The following is a 15610-nucleotide window of genomic DNA, read 5'->3' on the forward strand; positions in this document are numbered from 1 at the left end:
CCTTCAGCGTAACTGATGCCAGAGCCTGAATTATACACAGGACACAGAAAACTTACTTGTTCTTTTGTCATAAGAATAGATAGGATCTTTCCTCGTAGAGTCAATCCCCAGGAAGGCCTTGTAATTATTGTCTTCATACCAGTTGAAAGAAAACACCCGAGAGCCTCCTCCCTCTGGGTAGCCACACAAGAGGTCAGACAGGACATCCGTCAGCTGAGTGAAGGTCTCTGGACCACCAGCCTGCATGAGGGGCCTGGTCACCCACAGCAAGTCTTGAACACTCGGTCGATGGATGAACTAGGGCAAGGCAAAGGTTTTGGGTTGTTTTAAAGCAGTTGGAGTCATAATCTACTGTGAAATCAAGTTCCAAAGTATTTGGGAGACCTCCACACATGTATCTGACTTCCATATTTAAAAGAAACACATCCATATTCTCAGCAACCATGAACTCTACTGCCATCCACTCAGGGCCTAAGAGGCAACTAAGGCGCCAGGGGTAGGTGGAGGTGGACAAAGGGAAGGGAAAGAGGGACAGAAAGAGACTTTGCTTGGGGCAATGAGTGCACGATGAGATGTGCAGATGATGTTTTGTTGAGTTGTACACTGGAAACCTGGATGGTTTTGCGAACCAATGTCACTGCAACAAGTTCAGTTAAAAAAGAAACTGAGATAAGTCTTAAGAACATCAAAGAGTGAACCCCAGGTCATTTTAATACCACTTGTCTCTTCCAGTCCCCTTTACTTGAATTCCTTGGAACTATGTCTTTGGGGAAATGTAGAAAACACTTCTCTGTAAACTAATTCTTGGGTTCTGTTATTCCACCAAGATGGAGATATTGGAAAAAACTAGGAAATAAAATGATGGAGGAATGGTGCCATCCTAGAAAAGCAAGATCTGAGCAAATTTCTTTGGGCAAATAATAATTTAGAATTTAGTTTCTTATATAATTGGAAAATTATCTTCTTATTAGCTTAACTTTACCAAATGTAAACTCTTTCTCTTTCTGAAGTACGTGGTTTGTGATTTCTGTGTATGTGTGTGTGTGTGTGTGTTTTAAGATCCAAGCAAATATAGAACAGATGAAGTCTCAATACTTGAAAAAACATTTAAAAACATTTTAAAAATTCTGCACCCAACTAACTAGAGGCTGGCGGTCTCCTCTCCCTTTGGGTACCAGTTGCACTGTCCAGCCTCATTCTTTGAAGGTAGGTCTGGAATGCTTAGAACTAAGTGGAGGGCTTTCAGAGTGGCCAGGGGCTTGGCTCCCACAATGCCATCTGACTTTGCTTTAAGGAAAAATACAAAATAAAAACAATGCCGCTTTTATTCCCCTAACACACGTTACTACCCATTTTCAAAGCCATGTGGGCATTTAAAAAACCACTAGGACTCAGTCAGGTGAGACTGAGTTCCTGGGCCACAATAAGTGATGTTTACCTGTCGTCCCCTCCTTGTCCACATGCCAACGCTTGCCCTCTGAAACTACTGAGCACCAGGTAGAACCCGCACAGTGAGTCATGCCTATAATCACAGTCTGGGCTTCAATAATAAAGTTGGAATCTCAAATTGCTTCAATGGTAGTAAGCCTTAGGATGGTCTTGTAAGGGGTGATTATTACGTTGCTCATTTAATCGAGGCACTCAGAGATGAAAGGGCTGTTTCAGGGTCAAATGCTCTAGTATCGGTTAATATAAACGGGGCCGTCTGCCCCAGCCTATCTGGACAGGCAGGAATCCCCCTGGAACTCCCACACAGAATTAAGAGTGTTGACATGCTTTGGGAATTTTGATTTTTTACATTCTCAACCAACTTGAGACCTATTATACTGAAATAAGTTTTTTAAATGCTTAGAAATAAAAGAATGTTAAGTGGAGACGCCCAGAGCAGCAGGTGGCCTCCAGCACAACGGGCCCTTCTCTAACTTTCTCTGCACAGCACTCTGCCCTAACTTTGTCTGCTCACACTTTGTCCAGGGTGAGTTTGGCTTTATGAAAACAGATTCCATGCTATTTTCCAGCGTGTCTAAGCCCAAGTCAGCTGGAGGGGGAAAACATTTGGGGAAAGTTGTTTCATTTTTGCCTCCCTTGTTATATGCATTGTACTTGGAAGTAATTGTTCACATCTCTCTCCCTGTTGGACTGTACGTTTCACAAGGGTAGTGACCATATCTGTGCATCATTATACCCCCAGCACTTCTCATCTACTGAGTGGAAGATCAGTTTCTATATGGGCAAAGGTTTGTGCAAACAGATGCTCATTAAAATGCATGCATCTTTTATAAAACAACACACACAAAAATCAACTACTTTCATTGTGATGAAGTAAGTCACTATATGTAAGACACTAGTCTTGCAAGGACCCCATACCTGTGTTCTACTACTGCTGTGGAATGGACGTACATGGATTTCATGAGCATAATCGAATAATGGGCCACTGTGGTACTGGAAGCACTTAGATTCCATTGTGAGTCCACTGATAATTTGTGCCACACCGGATGGGGTCACATTTCTCCCCAGGTGTGAAACCAGGAGGATGGCTCCCTTCCTTTTGCCTTCAACTCAGGAGCACAGATAATTCAGGATATAAACAAGGGCTTTGAAATTGCTAGATGGAGAGATCAAATGTTATTTCTCCATGAACAGGTTTGGGGTACAATTAAGTTGTTTGACATCGCAAGTGTAGTAAATTGGTGGAAAGACAAAATTAAACTGTAATGAACTCTCATCAGGTCACTTACCTCTTGAATTCTTGGTGACACATCAGATAATATTTTTCCCCAGGATCTCAGATCAACACCTTGAGAACTGCTATCTAGGAGTGTAGGGAGCTGTAATTGGTAGGAAAAATAGCTTGTAAAACATTTTTGTACATACATAATATGCATGAGACATTTGTATACATAGTTAGATAGACACACATAGGCACTATCTGATCTCCTGTATGCTTGAAGAACATCTCCTCCCTCCTTTTTTTTAAGGCAGGAATGCCATAGGGAGTAATGATTGGGTTTTTAAAAAGGTTTTATTTATTTATTTTTAGAAAGAAGGGAAGGGAGGGAGAAAGAGAGGAAGAGAAACGTCTATGTGAGAGAGACACGGATTGGTTGCCTCTTGTATACACTCTACACCCCAACAGGGGACCCAACCATCAACCCAGGTATGTGCCCTGACCAGGAATCGAACTGGCAACTTTTCACTTTGTGGGACTATGCCCAATCAACTGAGCCACACCAGCCAGGGCATTTCCTCCCTTCTTTCTAATGCAAGACTGCTTTCAGAAACAAACTTCTTTTATCTAATTGAGAAAGTCAAAGGCTCTTATTCCAAGTCACCCGGCTGAGCTAGTCAATCACAAATAGTTTCATGGGGACATGAAATGCACCAAATGATTCTGACTGCTAGTTTAGTGACACCGAACAAGACTCCCGAAGGAAGGAAAACGGAGTGTAAAGGAGGCTGCCTGTGGTGATGCCCATCTCTCCCCCTTGGGCTTTGTATACATGCTTGAGCTTCCTCGTCATTGTTCAAGTCTCTGCTCCCTGTGTCCATTAAGGCTGGTTTGCGGCTTCCTCTGCTCAGCACTACTTCCTTAGATACATGATTCAGCCAGTTACATCACCTTTCTTTCAGGCCGCTGCTGGCAGCTTGAAAGAGAAAGAAATTCTCCTGCCACCTGCAGTGACAGCAGAGTTCTGGTGACTCCGGATCCATGGGACAAGACAGAACTGTTCGTGCCTTTTCCACCGTGGTGGGGAATGTGGAAGTCTACTTGCTGGTTCTAAGTCCCAGAGCCTGTTGTGAACACCTTGTTTTCCGGAAATCAAGGTCAAGTCCTGAGTGAATGACTTCATTCTTTATAGTCTCAAGACTGCTTGCATCACTGATCCTATGTCTTTTGGGAGAGAATTCTAAGTTTTAAAACAGTGGTTTTTAAGCTCAAGTGTGCATTCTGACTGTGCCCAGAGGGGCTCTGTCTTTTAACAAGCTCAACAAGTAATTCTGATTCAAACACTTGTGACCACAAGCCACAACCTCAGCTTTTCATTTGCCAGCGGTTCCCCTAAATGACGGGTGTAGGAATCCAGCTGCAGCAAAGCAGAGAAGCAGGTGGAGTGGGGCTTTGACCAGCCTTGCCTCCCATTTCTAGCGAGACGTCCTGCTCCCCTTTCTCCCGGCTACAATGCTGTAGGCATTCTCTCTCACCCTGAGACTGAAGAATAAATGTCAGCACACTCAGGTGGTATTTCAGGCTTATTTTTTAACTCTGAAATGAAAGGCTTTCTATATGCATGACAGCTGCAGAGCAGACAGGAGGAGAATTTTCCAGACATAGGAGGGGCAAAGCCACCACTGAAACCATACCACTGAGAAGTATCCTTTCTCCTTAACCCTAACACCAGGCCAGTGGTCTTGCCAAGACTTCTTTCAAGTGGCTTCAGTGTATGCTGGGAAAAAGCACTTTAATTTCTGTTTTTCCCTAGGAGGATGGAGCTGAGAAGAATTGGTAGAAGAGACAAAGTGAGCAGATAAACAATGTTTGCCAATGACAAGTCATCGCCCAGTCCTGTAGGTTCTTCTTCAAACTTTCTGTATTAAAATCTAGGGGTCATCCACTGGCTCATTCAACTGGAGCACCTGCCTCACCCCCAGCAGCGTGAGGCAGGTGCTCCAGTTGAATGACACTTTTGATTCTGTCTTCTTCCTTCCTCGCCATGTGTGTCATTGCTCTCATCTGGTCTGCTCTCTTCTTTCTCTGCCTCTCCCACGAGCCCCTCTGCCTCCACCTTCCCCTTCAGTGCTGAGGGTCCCAAAGGTCTCCATACCATCCTCCCCTCACTCTGCATACTCTCACTGGGTAGTCTCATTCCCTCCATCATTTAATCTGCTACCTTTTTGTCGGTGATTTCCAAGTTGGCATCTCCAATCCGGACCTCTCTCCACATCTCCAGGCTTAAACATCCAACTGTCTGCTGGACATTTGCCCAGATCCAACTTGTCCTAAACGGATCACAACACCTTCTGTTTCTGTGTGCCCTTTCCCAGATGGTGGCACCACCTTCTGCTCAGTCACCAAAGCTAGAAGTCTGGGTGTCACCATGGATTTTTCCCTATTCCAATTCCACTGCCCAAATCCCCAGCCTGGAGATCTAGAAACTGCTGGTGGGGCTGAGTGTGGGCCAGCATGAGCCCTCTGGAGTACAGAGAAGCTGTCCAGGAAAATAACCACCAGGTCCCAGATGAGGAGAAGGGACCTACCAGAAACTAGGAGCCCAGAGGCATGGAAAATAAGGAACTGTCACATTCACATCTCCGAAGAGACTGGGCATCAATCATTTGGTGACCTGCTCTGTTACTATTAATTACTTTTCCTTCCCTGTGAGTTCCTTGTTTGTTTGCCTCACTTTATTGTGGGCTGGAGATGCTCTGTGGCTGTGTTTTGCCAAAGAGGGCACTTCTCTCCATCCCCCTCCTTTACCTCCATCGGCCCTTTGCACGCTGGTCTTAAAACCCCATCCCGCATCAAATTCAACTCACTGAAAAGCATCTGTTCTCTATCCAACCCTATATGTATGGGTCTTTAGACACCAATACAGATAGATATCTATATCTATACCTGCATGTACATTTTAAGTCTCTTAATTTTGTTTTTGAAATTAATTGGCCTTGAGTAATTCATTTAATAAATAATCTGGTGTGATTTCTCAGCAACCATAGCAAATACTTAGGGCTGAAAAGTGGGAAAACCTGAACTATAAACTAGTTTCTAAATCTGCAGTTTTATAAATGTTAAATTTAACAATAAAGTGTAATAGCATTATCTTCTTTAAACATTAAATTTAATGTTTATTAATTTCAATTCTAAAGGTTTTTTTATTTTCTGAGCCATAAATTTTTTTGAGTCTCAGAGATTTTTGTAGGCCTCTGCAAAGCTTGAAGCTCTTAGACACCACACCCATCACGTTAGGGCCCAGCAGATTAAATGCCAACCCCCCACTCCATCCATCCTCACGCTGCCGCTAGTAGCCTGAGTCAACTCATCTGAAGCCACCTCACCTTCTCCAGAAAGTCTTCTCCTTCTCACCACCACACTCTTCCTGCTTTCCTTCCTCCTGGTTAGGTGACCCTCTCAGCAGCTCCTAGCATTCTCAGTGCATTCGTTTATGACTTTTATATCGGCTTGCAATTACTTTAAAGGCATCTGTCCACTATACTGTAAACTCATTAAACATTGGAATAGGCTTTATTTTGTTTTTATATCCTCAGGAGATGCTGCATAGTAGGTGCTCAATAAATATGCATTGTACTAATTAATGAGTAATTTAACCATAATCTAGTGAAAAAGAGATAGTCTATTGAGGTTTTAGGATCCATGGGATATGTCTCTACAGGTATAATGGTGACTTACAGGATGGGAATGAGGTCAATTCCACTAGGGCACGGAGAAGGTAACACTTGAGCTGATGTTTCAAAGACCAGGGAAGGTGATACTTGAGTCGATGTTTCAATAGTGAAGGTGAGGGTAGTGTTTGTACGTGGAAGGGAAGGGCCAGAAACTCCATGGAGCAAGGCACATGGGGAGGGTCAGCAGGAGATAGAGACCACAGAGGCGGTCAGGTGAGAAAGAAAAAGACCTCGAATTTGATAGAGAGGGAACCAGAGGAACAAAGGCTTGATATGCACTTTTATGTCCTGTTAACACTCTTTTAGATCTTGTTAATAATTTGATAATATTCATGATTCAATTATTTACTGAGCTCCAGCTGAGTGCCTGGTACTACAGCTGCGATTTCTTTGCCACCTCTTTCCAGTGGATATGGTAGATAACGAGAGTTCTAACTCATCCCTTCGTTTTAGACACAACTTAGGTCTCACGCCAGTGCCTGTGCTCCCCCTGCCCCTCCCCTCTCCCCAGCAGCCCTCCACATAACCTGGTCACCAATTGTCTGAATGATGTTGACATAATTTATAAAATAACTTTCCCAGGACTCTCCTCTTCCTTTGGTTTCCCCATTATCTATTCAAATTCTCATGGATTGTTCCGCCAGATGAACTGGAAGAGAATGTAAGTTTATTTGAGTGGAAATGTGAAAACATTTCTAGAAAAAAGGTCACGGACTAAATGACAAGTATCACACACACACACACACACCGGCACATCCCCCCCTGCTTCCTTGCCAAACAAGTTCTCTCAATTTCCAAAATAACAAGTTACACTTGCACATCACAGTGGGGCTCAGCTCCAGGAACCCAAGTTCAAGGTCTGCTTTGACCTCTTCAGGGAGCTAGATATGCAAATAGGGCTTTGGGAAGGTTATGTCTTTGTCATCTCCCATCAGCGGTGGCTGGCCTGAGGGGTCCTTGGGCCTTGATCATGTACCTAAGAAATGGATGCAAGAAGATTCTGGTTATTTCAGGTGTCTCTTTGGGTTTTCAAGGGATAGGAAACATGCCTATCCTTACGGACTGTGTAATATTTTTTTATGAAGGCAGAACAAAGCACATTAAGTACTAGAAATCTTGTTTGTGCAGCATCTGCTGATGCTTTGGATCCGGTGGGTTAATTAAACAGATACCACATTGCCAACACACAAAGAGAACATTTCAAGAGTTGAATTTTTTGTTTTACCCTCTCTGTTTCAAAGAAGAGCATCTGAAAAGTAGTACTGATTTCTACGTTGAGGATCTACCTAATGCAAGGGTCACTAGGTAGCCATAGGTTACAAGTGTCTTTTCAAAGATGACATGGTGTGTGAGAGCCAGTGGAAGGTTCTGGAGTAAAAAATGAGCTGCCATCTTGAAGCACCCAGACAGAGGTGAAAAGCAGATGAAGCACTGGACCCACAGAGTAGTCCCCTGTTCAGTCCCTGTAGCAGCAGCTTCAGGAAATCCAGATTTATCCAGGAGGGAAGTTGTTGCTAGGCAACTAGGGGGTTGTGGATTTAAAGCATGTTTGTTGCAATCTATCAGTTGTTAAACATCAGATGAAAAGAGAGGAAGCTGGCTTTGGTGGTGAGGGGACAACCGGAGGGGACACCCTGAGTACCAGGAAATGCATCATGAGTGGAGAATTCAGACTAAATCTCTCAGAAATGGGGGGTGGGGTGGAAATGCCAGACTGTCTCTGATGGGAGAGGTCACCGAGACAAGCTGTCTTCCAGGACTGGCGAGGACGGGGTGTCTGACGAGACAGTGGGCTCTGGGGTATGTGAACAGACAAGTTATGGGACTCGCTTTGGCTTGACAGAAACTAGGCCTTTTTCTCTCCATTGTGACTTCAGTCCCGGTGTTTATGGTTGATGAAAGCAAAACTGAGTTTGGAATCTAGGGGCAGTCAAAAGGTCACTCTATGAGACAGATTTCTTACGAGTCTGAGGAGTCCAAGGAAGGAGAGGGTTGTACCTAAGTGTTTGAGGAGGCCATTTCTGGGAGCAGAACAGTGGGAACGGTAGAGCCCTCTGCAAAGCGGCCGTGGTCTTGCTTTGGCAAGAGCAAAAATGCTTTCATTTCAAAGAGCTTTTCCATCTCTTCTCTAATGTGAATGTCACTACCACCCCATGCAGTATGTAACACCGGCCTTACAAATGGGGCAGCTGAGATCCATTTCAATGACAGCAAGCTGGGGGCCAGCCCAGAGCCAGGCCCCAGTCTCCTGGCCACCGGGAGGTCCTGTGTGCTCCACTGCGCTGCCCACTTTCTGGCCCTCTCACCACGGGTGACATGCTCAGGGGAGAAGCTGATGAGCTCCTAAAGAGAGTTAAGGAAGAATCATCTGTGGCTCTGCTGAGACCCTTTAGAAAAGGATGTATATTAAGAGGAGGCAGGAAAGAAATTTTAGTGCTGAAGCTCTTAACCTGGTGTCTGGCTTCACGAGCTCCATGAGCCCCCTCCCACTGCACGTCTGTGACAGTATTTCTCTACAGAGAAGGTTTAGAGCTGCTGTCAGATTTTCAAAGGCAGTCCTAATCTACAAAAAAGTTAAGAACTATGGTTCTGTAGAGATAAGAAATACAAGGACAAAATCCTTCTTCAAACCAGTTTACCCCGGAGAAAACCCGACACCTCCTAATACATCGGTGCTCAATCTGTGTGCACTGACCACGGCCAGCATCCAGGCCCCGTTAGCCTCAGAGCGGCCTTCACAGGGGCTTGCACGTGGCCTAAGTGGCTTTAGTTTTGACCTTGGGTACTTTAAAAAAATCATAAAAACAACATCTGATCTGTCATGAAAAGAAGCCCTGGCCCACTGTAGGCCTGGAGCCTCAAAGAAATCAAGTCAGGCCAATAGCCACCAAGCCTGGAGGCCTAATGTGCATTTACTGCATAGTGATGTTCTTCTCTCTGGGTGCCTTTTTATTTCTTCTTTATGGAAATCTGTTGACCCAGGGGAGATTTTGGCTATAACAGACACAGTTTTGTAGATGTAGGCAGAAAAAATACTAATGCTATAAATAAAATATATTTGCTGTGGCTTAGTAATTTTCAAAGAACCAAAAACATATTTGCTGATTTTGCTTCATTTTCACCTAACAGCTATGCTCCCCACCCCCTCCTCCCCACACTGCTGGCACTGGGCATCACTCCTTTCTCTTCTTCCCTCCCAAACCTTCACCCAGAAGTGGGAGAAAGTGACCGTCCAAAGATTCAGAAATCAGAAGGAAGAGGAAATCGCAAAGTTAAGTCATTAAGGGGACCTCATTGTAAAATCCTGGCGATGTGGCCTTTCCAGAGAATTTTGACATAGCAATACCACCTGAAAACGGAAAGGCATAGTTAACACTGAGCAACCCCCAACCAATGATGACAGAGAGCAGAAACCATGGACAGCTCACACTGGGCAGCACGCAATCCACCCACATTTATTCCCCATGATTCAGGAATTTAGGGAGCAGAGCCAAGAACAAAGCAGGACACTGAAAGGAGCACAGAGTCCGGACCCTCAAGACTGGGTCCTTTCTTTCCCGGAACGCAGTGTTCACCCACTTCGTAGCCTAAGAGACGTCGATAAAATGAACTCAGAAAACCAAAACAAAACAAAACTGTGACAGAGTAATAGTTGAGGGGAAGGAAAGAAAGGTGAATCACACCCCACTGGAAGCGACTACAGAGGGGAAAACCATGGGCCAAAAGCTGGGGAGGCCAGATTTCCTTTATCAACATCCATTGAAAGGGGGAAGGGAGGGAAACCGTTTCCCAGCAGTGTGGCAGGTCTTGGCACCCGCCTCCGTTCCCCTGCTGAACTCCCGCGAATAAACATCAGAGCAGAAGGGGCAGATTTGCTTCTCAGCAAGATTTCAAAGCTGTGTACTGGAGTAGAGAGAAAACAGGAAGGATCTAGAGGGAGGAGAGGGAGGAGGAGGGGCATGCTTACCTCTGGCCAAATCAGATGGGAAACATCCCAACTGCTCACCCGAAACCGACACATCATTTTTTATGAGGTGCGAAACGTTTCAGGTAGTGTGGGCAGTCACGGTACTGACGCCCGGGTCTGAGCTGCTGGGTTGCAGGCTGGGGGCGGTAAGCCCGAAAGACCACAGGTGAAAACACGCTCTTTCAAAGCTCTCAACCGAGGTGAAACCAAGAGGGGATAAATCTTCCTGGAGAAAACCCCTCTGCCTGGCTGCTTATTTCTTTCCCAGCCCACCTGAGTCTCTGGGCATCCAAAGTGCGTTCAAGTGTGTGCATCTGTCTGCAGGGGACGGGCGGGGTGAGGTAAGGCCATGGTCCTGCTTTTGGATGATTTGAAGATGACAACACTCACTTCTGACTCCAAGGGGCCGAGGAAAAACACAGCTGGCCGCAGTTGGTGCTAACCCCCAAAGTCCCTCTCCAATTCTCTCCGCTCTCACTCCCGGGGTTTCAGGGGCTGGAGGCTGCGCTCCTCCTCCCTGTCCCAACTGCCCAGGCCACACACACCCAGCTCCTCACAGCAAGGGCAGGTGCCGTCACAGTGGTTTACTGGGATTGTCCCTCTTTCTTTGTTAATGAGCACTGACTTGGCATTTAATAAAACCTTATTTGTACGCTGGTGTACGTGCCTATGAAAACAGCCCGGGAGCGGAGCGGGCCCAGCATCCCCCGCCCTGCACCCCCTACCCCCGCCCCCACTGAAACTCAGCATGGCTGTGAGCCAACCAGCTGCAATAACAGCCTCATCCCAGAGAGGCCCCCCACCCCGGGCCTCAGGGCAGCCCGTGCCTCCACCCCCACCCGCAATGCCCCTCTCAAAGGGTTGCAGGGTCTGCCTTCATCTTTTCTGTGCCCCTGCAGGGTGGTTTTTCTGAAAACACTGTTAGGGTGGGTACAGGAGCAATAAAAGCAAACATCCTATTTTAATGCCTGTCATTTCCTTTAGATTTTCTTATTAGTAACTTTTAAAAAATGTTTAGCCGCTCTGCCCATCTGTCGAATGAAAAAGCACACTGGAAGGGCACCAGCCAGGGTGTTTGTCCTCTTTACCCGTGTGTCCCAGCTTGGTCTGGTCTCTCCCCACGGAGACCAGCGGAGCAAGAAGATGGCCGGTAGGGGGAGTCCTCCAGGCCCCTCTTCTGCCTCCCGGCTTCTCCTCTAGGCGGTCTCGGGGCTTTGTAAAGAGAGCGGCAGAGAGGCTCCACAACACCCTGGTCTTATGGTTGATCCAATGAAGGTGCTTCGAAGCCTTAGAGGCATTTGAGGTACTGTAATTATTATGCTTGCTCTGTAGACAGACTGTAAATCAAACTCCTATGTTTTAGGTCAGTAATTCTCAGCCCTGGCTGGACATTGGAATGACCTAGGAAGCTCTGAAACATACTAAAGCCAACTGAATTAGAATCTCAGGGGCTACGTAGGTGCTGGGCATTCGTAGTTTTTAAAAGCTCCTCAGGTGACTTGATGAGCAGCCCGGCTGGAACTCATTGCTCCAGGGCCCGCCTGTCGGCAGTGCTGGCCTTTCCAAGCTGTGCTGCTGTGACCTGGCCTGTCTGCATGTCTGGGGGCTGACGGACAGTTCAGTGAGGGCGGGAGGGGCATGCGGGAGCCCTGGCCTCACAGGCACCCAGACCCGGTTTGAGTGCGTGGACAGGTGGGCGCCAGTGCCATCTCGGGTCAGTGAGGGTGATCGGCCAAAAGTCTTTGGCTTCTGAACTCTAGCAGCCTGTAAGGGCAGGAAGACTTTCTGGTCTTTCTTGTCTGGTAAAGAAATGTTCTGAAGCCAGTGGCCTGAGTTTTGGTTTAGTCCCTAATGGAGTTTGCCCAGGTTCCCCTCTATCCTTCTACTTCTAGAACCGTCCCCCAGAATTGCTGGCCATGGCCCACAGGTACCTTTACCTATACCAGCAGCCACGGTCCTTCAAAGAGAGGCGCCAGACCCCGCCCCTTTTCTAGTGACCAGAGGACCGCACGACCCTTGGTGCCCAGGGAAGCTCAACAGCTCTGCAAACCCAGGGCCCGGCCTCCTGGCTGCGCCAGGGCCCACTGCCCAGAACAAGCGGTTGTTTCTGCCTTGCTCTGCAGTCTGGTTCTGAAAGCAAACCTAGGAGCATGTCTGAAATTAGCTTCCTTTGTAACTTTGGACAGAGAAGTTTAAACCACATGGCTTTTTATTCTTCGTGCAGTGTGGGGAGCTGAGAGACCTTTTGGGGGGCCCTGGGCTGTCAGTGGTGGTAGCCTCCACGGGTCCCGAGGCCTCTCGTCACTCTGGAGGCCCACCTCGATGGGCTGGGAGCACTGCGGCGTTCCACCAGAAAGTCACACTTTGAAAGGATAAAGTGTGAACTCGACCAGAAACTGTGTGGTCTTGTTTTATTTTGTTTCGTGTTTAGAAGCCTTCATCTTGCTTTTTAAGAAAATCTGAGTGGCTTTTTGGGACTTGAGAGACAGCAACCATTAAAAAGACAAAAAGGGTAACTTTCTCAACCAAGTTCTCAGTGACTGACACTCCTCCCAACACAGTTCTGGAAATTAAAAGTAGGCACAAGGAAAAAGAAACAATTTAATGCTAGAAGCATTATATGTGTTCCATTCTCTGAAGGATTCTAATTTAGTGTGTTCCTTGAAGTGTGGGCTACAGTGAGTGCCTAAGGTAACAGGGCAGCTTCTGAGCCGGGCCCAGATCTCCTGAATCAGTCTCTGGGGGTGGGAATTGGGAATTTGCATCTTTTACCAGCTTCCCTGATGATGTCCATACACTCCGAAGTAAGAAACGCTGCTCTCCACCTCCTTTCCAGACATAATTCCCTCCCACCTGACCCTTCTGGCAAAAGAGGGGATATTACCCGGTCCTGAGAAGGGTGTCCGACATGCAGTTCTGGAATACAGGGTTGAGCTGGATCAAGGCTTCCCAATGTTTTGAGACTATGAAATTTTCTATTATTTTTTCTTCTTCTCAGAAACAGCCACCTTTGGGGTCAAGAGCAGACCCAGAACAGGGAGCTTGAAGCTCTCGTTTTCTGAAGTGAATTAAATGTTTTGCATATTTTTTCATTTATATTTTCCTATTACTTTATAAAGTATTGTATTTGCCTGAGAGATGAGTGGTGGGGCCAGGGAAAGTCAACTCTCTCGTCCATGGTCACCTGGCTAGGAAGTGGTAGGACAGGGAGTCAGACCGGGCCTCCGTCCCCCTTCCACGCTGCTAAGGGTGGTGCAGAGGATTCGTCCCACTTTGGGGGTGGACTCAGAGCTGCCACAACCACATACCAAATGGTGACTCCCAGGAGCCTGGGCCAATACTCCAGAAATGCTACCAATTGATATTCCTTGGCCTTTGGAGCCTGGGACTTCCTCAGGGACTGTCTCGAAGCCTAGGCTCTCGCCCTTCCTGCCTGTCAATTCATGGGTCTCCGATGTCCTGCAACCAGGCCCCGCTGCCCAGGAATTACCTTCTAAGGGGCAAGGAGCTAAATACCTCTCTTACCACACGGAAGAGTTTGAACAAGTCCACGTTGGCGTAGAATGTGTCTTCCATCCACTGCAGGGAGCCCTGGGAGAGGGAGCACGTGGCCTCACTGACCGTCTGCACCCCTCGGCGCTGGTTGAAGATTAGGAATCGCTGCAGGAGGGCTTCGCTGCAGGCGACATCCTTCAGCGCCAGGTCTGGGACTCCATGAGCAAACTGCGGGGAGGAGAAGCGACACTGGAATATCGCCTGTGGTATGGGAACGCCTCTCCGCCGGTGATGGCTCTGTCCTCACCCACAGAACCTGTGACAACATTATTTTGCTCGGTGAGAGGATTAAGATTGCAGATGAGACTAAGGTTGCTCATCAGCTGACTTTATTTTTGGATTACCTGGGTGGGCCCAATGTAATCACAAGGGTCTTTTGAGTGTGGAAGAGGGAGGTAGAGGGCACAGGAGGAATGTGATGTGAGGAAGACATGATAGGTCACTGCTGGCCTTGGAGCTGAAAGGAGGCCACCAGCCAAGGGATGTGGACTGGAAACTGGTAACCGGGTTTCCCTCTAGACACCAACCACTGACCCCCACCCCGCCCTCCGCAACCCCAAAAGGAATGCAGCCTTGCCAACACCTTGACTTTCAGACTTCTGACCTCTATTACCGTAAGATAATGACTTTGCATTGAGTTAAGCCGTTAAGTTTATGGTGACTTATTAGAGCAGCTACAGGAAACTAACATACTCCCAAGCCTCATTTTACCAGCGAGCCATTCAGAATTTGAGGGATCCCTTCTCAGTACAGTGGGGCTTGGGTACCATCAGGGCCTGCTCCTTGGAGCTCAGGTGCAGGGTCGGCCTGAATGCATTTGGAGTGATGGATGGCAAGTGGCCACCGCCCCTTTTCTCACTAGATTTAGGCAATAAAAATACTGGATGCTCAATTATTTATGAATTTCAGATAAACAATGAACAACTTTTAGAACAGTACACCCAAATAGTGTCCAAGTGGGCCATACTTATGTTAAAAAATTATTTGTTGCTTCTCTGAAATTCAAATTAAACTACGTATCTTGTATTTTATCTGACAACCCTAACCCCCAACTAGGACACATCGTTCAGCTTTTGTGGAGCCCCTTGGCAGTGGGGACTGGAGCACAGTCCCCCAGATTGCCTCAGTCCCGGCCAGGACACTGGGCCACCCAGCACAGAAACCGGCTTCCTGGAGTCCTGGACTCCCAGCAGAGGACAAGGCCTTGGGTACCGTGAACAGGTTCCTGAGCTTCCCAGGTCTCTGTAGCCTTCCCGTGGCTCCCAATTAATCACATAGTCCTCTGGTCTGGAGAGCAGAGCAGGCCCAGGCTCTGCTACCCCCTGCGTGGAGAGTGTCCAGAGCACAGACGGAAGCCTGACCCTGAAATGAGGCACTGGTCACAGATGACACAGGGTTGGTGTGGACTCCATCAATTCCAAGGGAATGTCAGTGGGCACAAAAATTCCAGCAGAGCCTTCCTGTTTTGCCTACACTTTACTTCTTCACCCCCAGGGAAAATCCTAATCCCAGAGTATAAAATATTTTGAGGTGGAGGGAACGAATGAGCTCATTTTGTCCAAACCTCTAATATTCCAGGGGAGAAAAGTGATGGAGAAGAGGATGGGGGACTTGAGAAGGTTACACAGAAGGCCAGTGGGAAAGCTGGGACACCACAGAAGTCCCCCGCTCATGCTGTTCCTCAGT

At 47.2% G+C, this 15610-nt stretch overlaps 1 protein-coding gene across 3 annotated transcripts in view; it reads right to left on the reverse strand.

Moving 5' to 3' along the window:
* Positions 1-15610, reverse strand: part of ABCA4 (ATP binding cassette subfamily A member 4) — a 134182-nt gene that overhangs the window by 96807 nt on the left and 21765 nt on the right. For all 3 annotated transcript variants that reach the window (XM_037045524.1, XM_037045525.1, XM_037045523.1), the window contains exons 6-8: positions 13895-14092; positions 2739-2828; positions 57-297 (exon numbers count right to left, since the gene is read on the reverse strand). In XM_037045524.1, coding sequence (XP_036901419.1) covers positions 57-297; positions 2739-2828; positions 13895-14092 — 529 coding nt within the window. The remainder of the gene's footprint in view (positions 1-56; positions 298-2738; positions 2829-13894; positions 14093-15610) is intronic.

The sequence above is a fragment of the Sturnira hondurensis genome, unplaced genomic scaffold (assembly GCF_014824575.4).
Source record: "Sturnira hondurensis isolate 20B ecotype Veracruz unplaced genomic scaffold, ASM1482457v3 Scaffold0004322, whole genome shotgun sequence".
NCBI classification, from domain to species: domain Eukaryota; kingdom Metazoa; phylum Chordata; class Mammalia; order Chiroptera; family Phyllostomidae; genus Sturnira; species Sturnira hondurensis.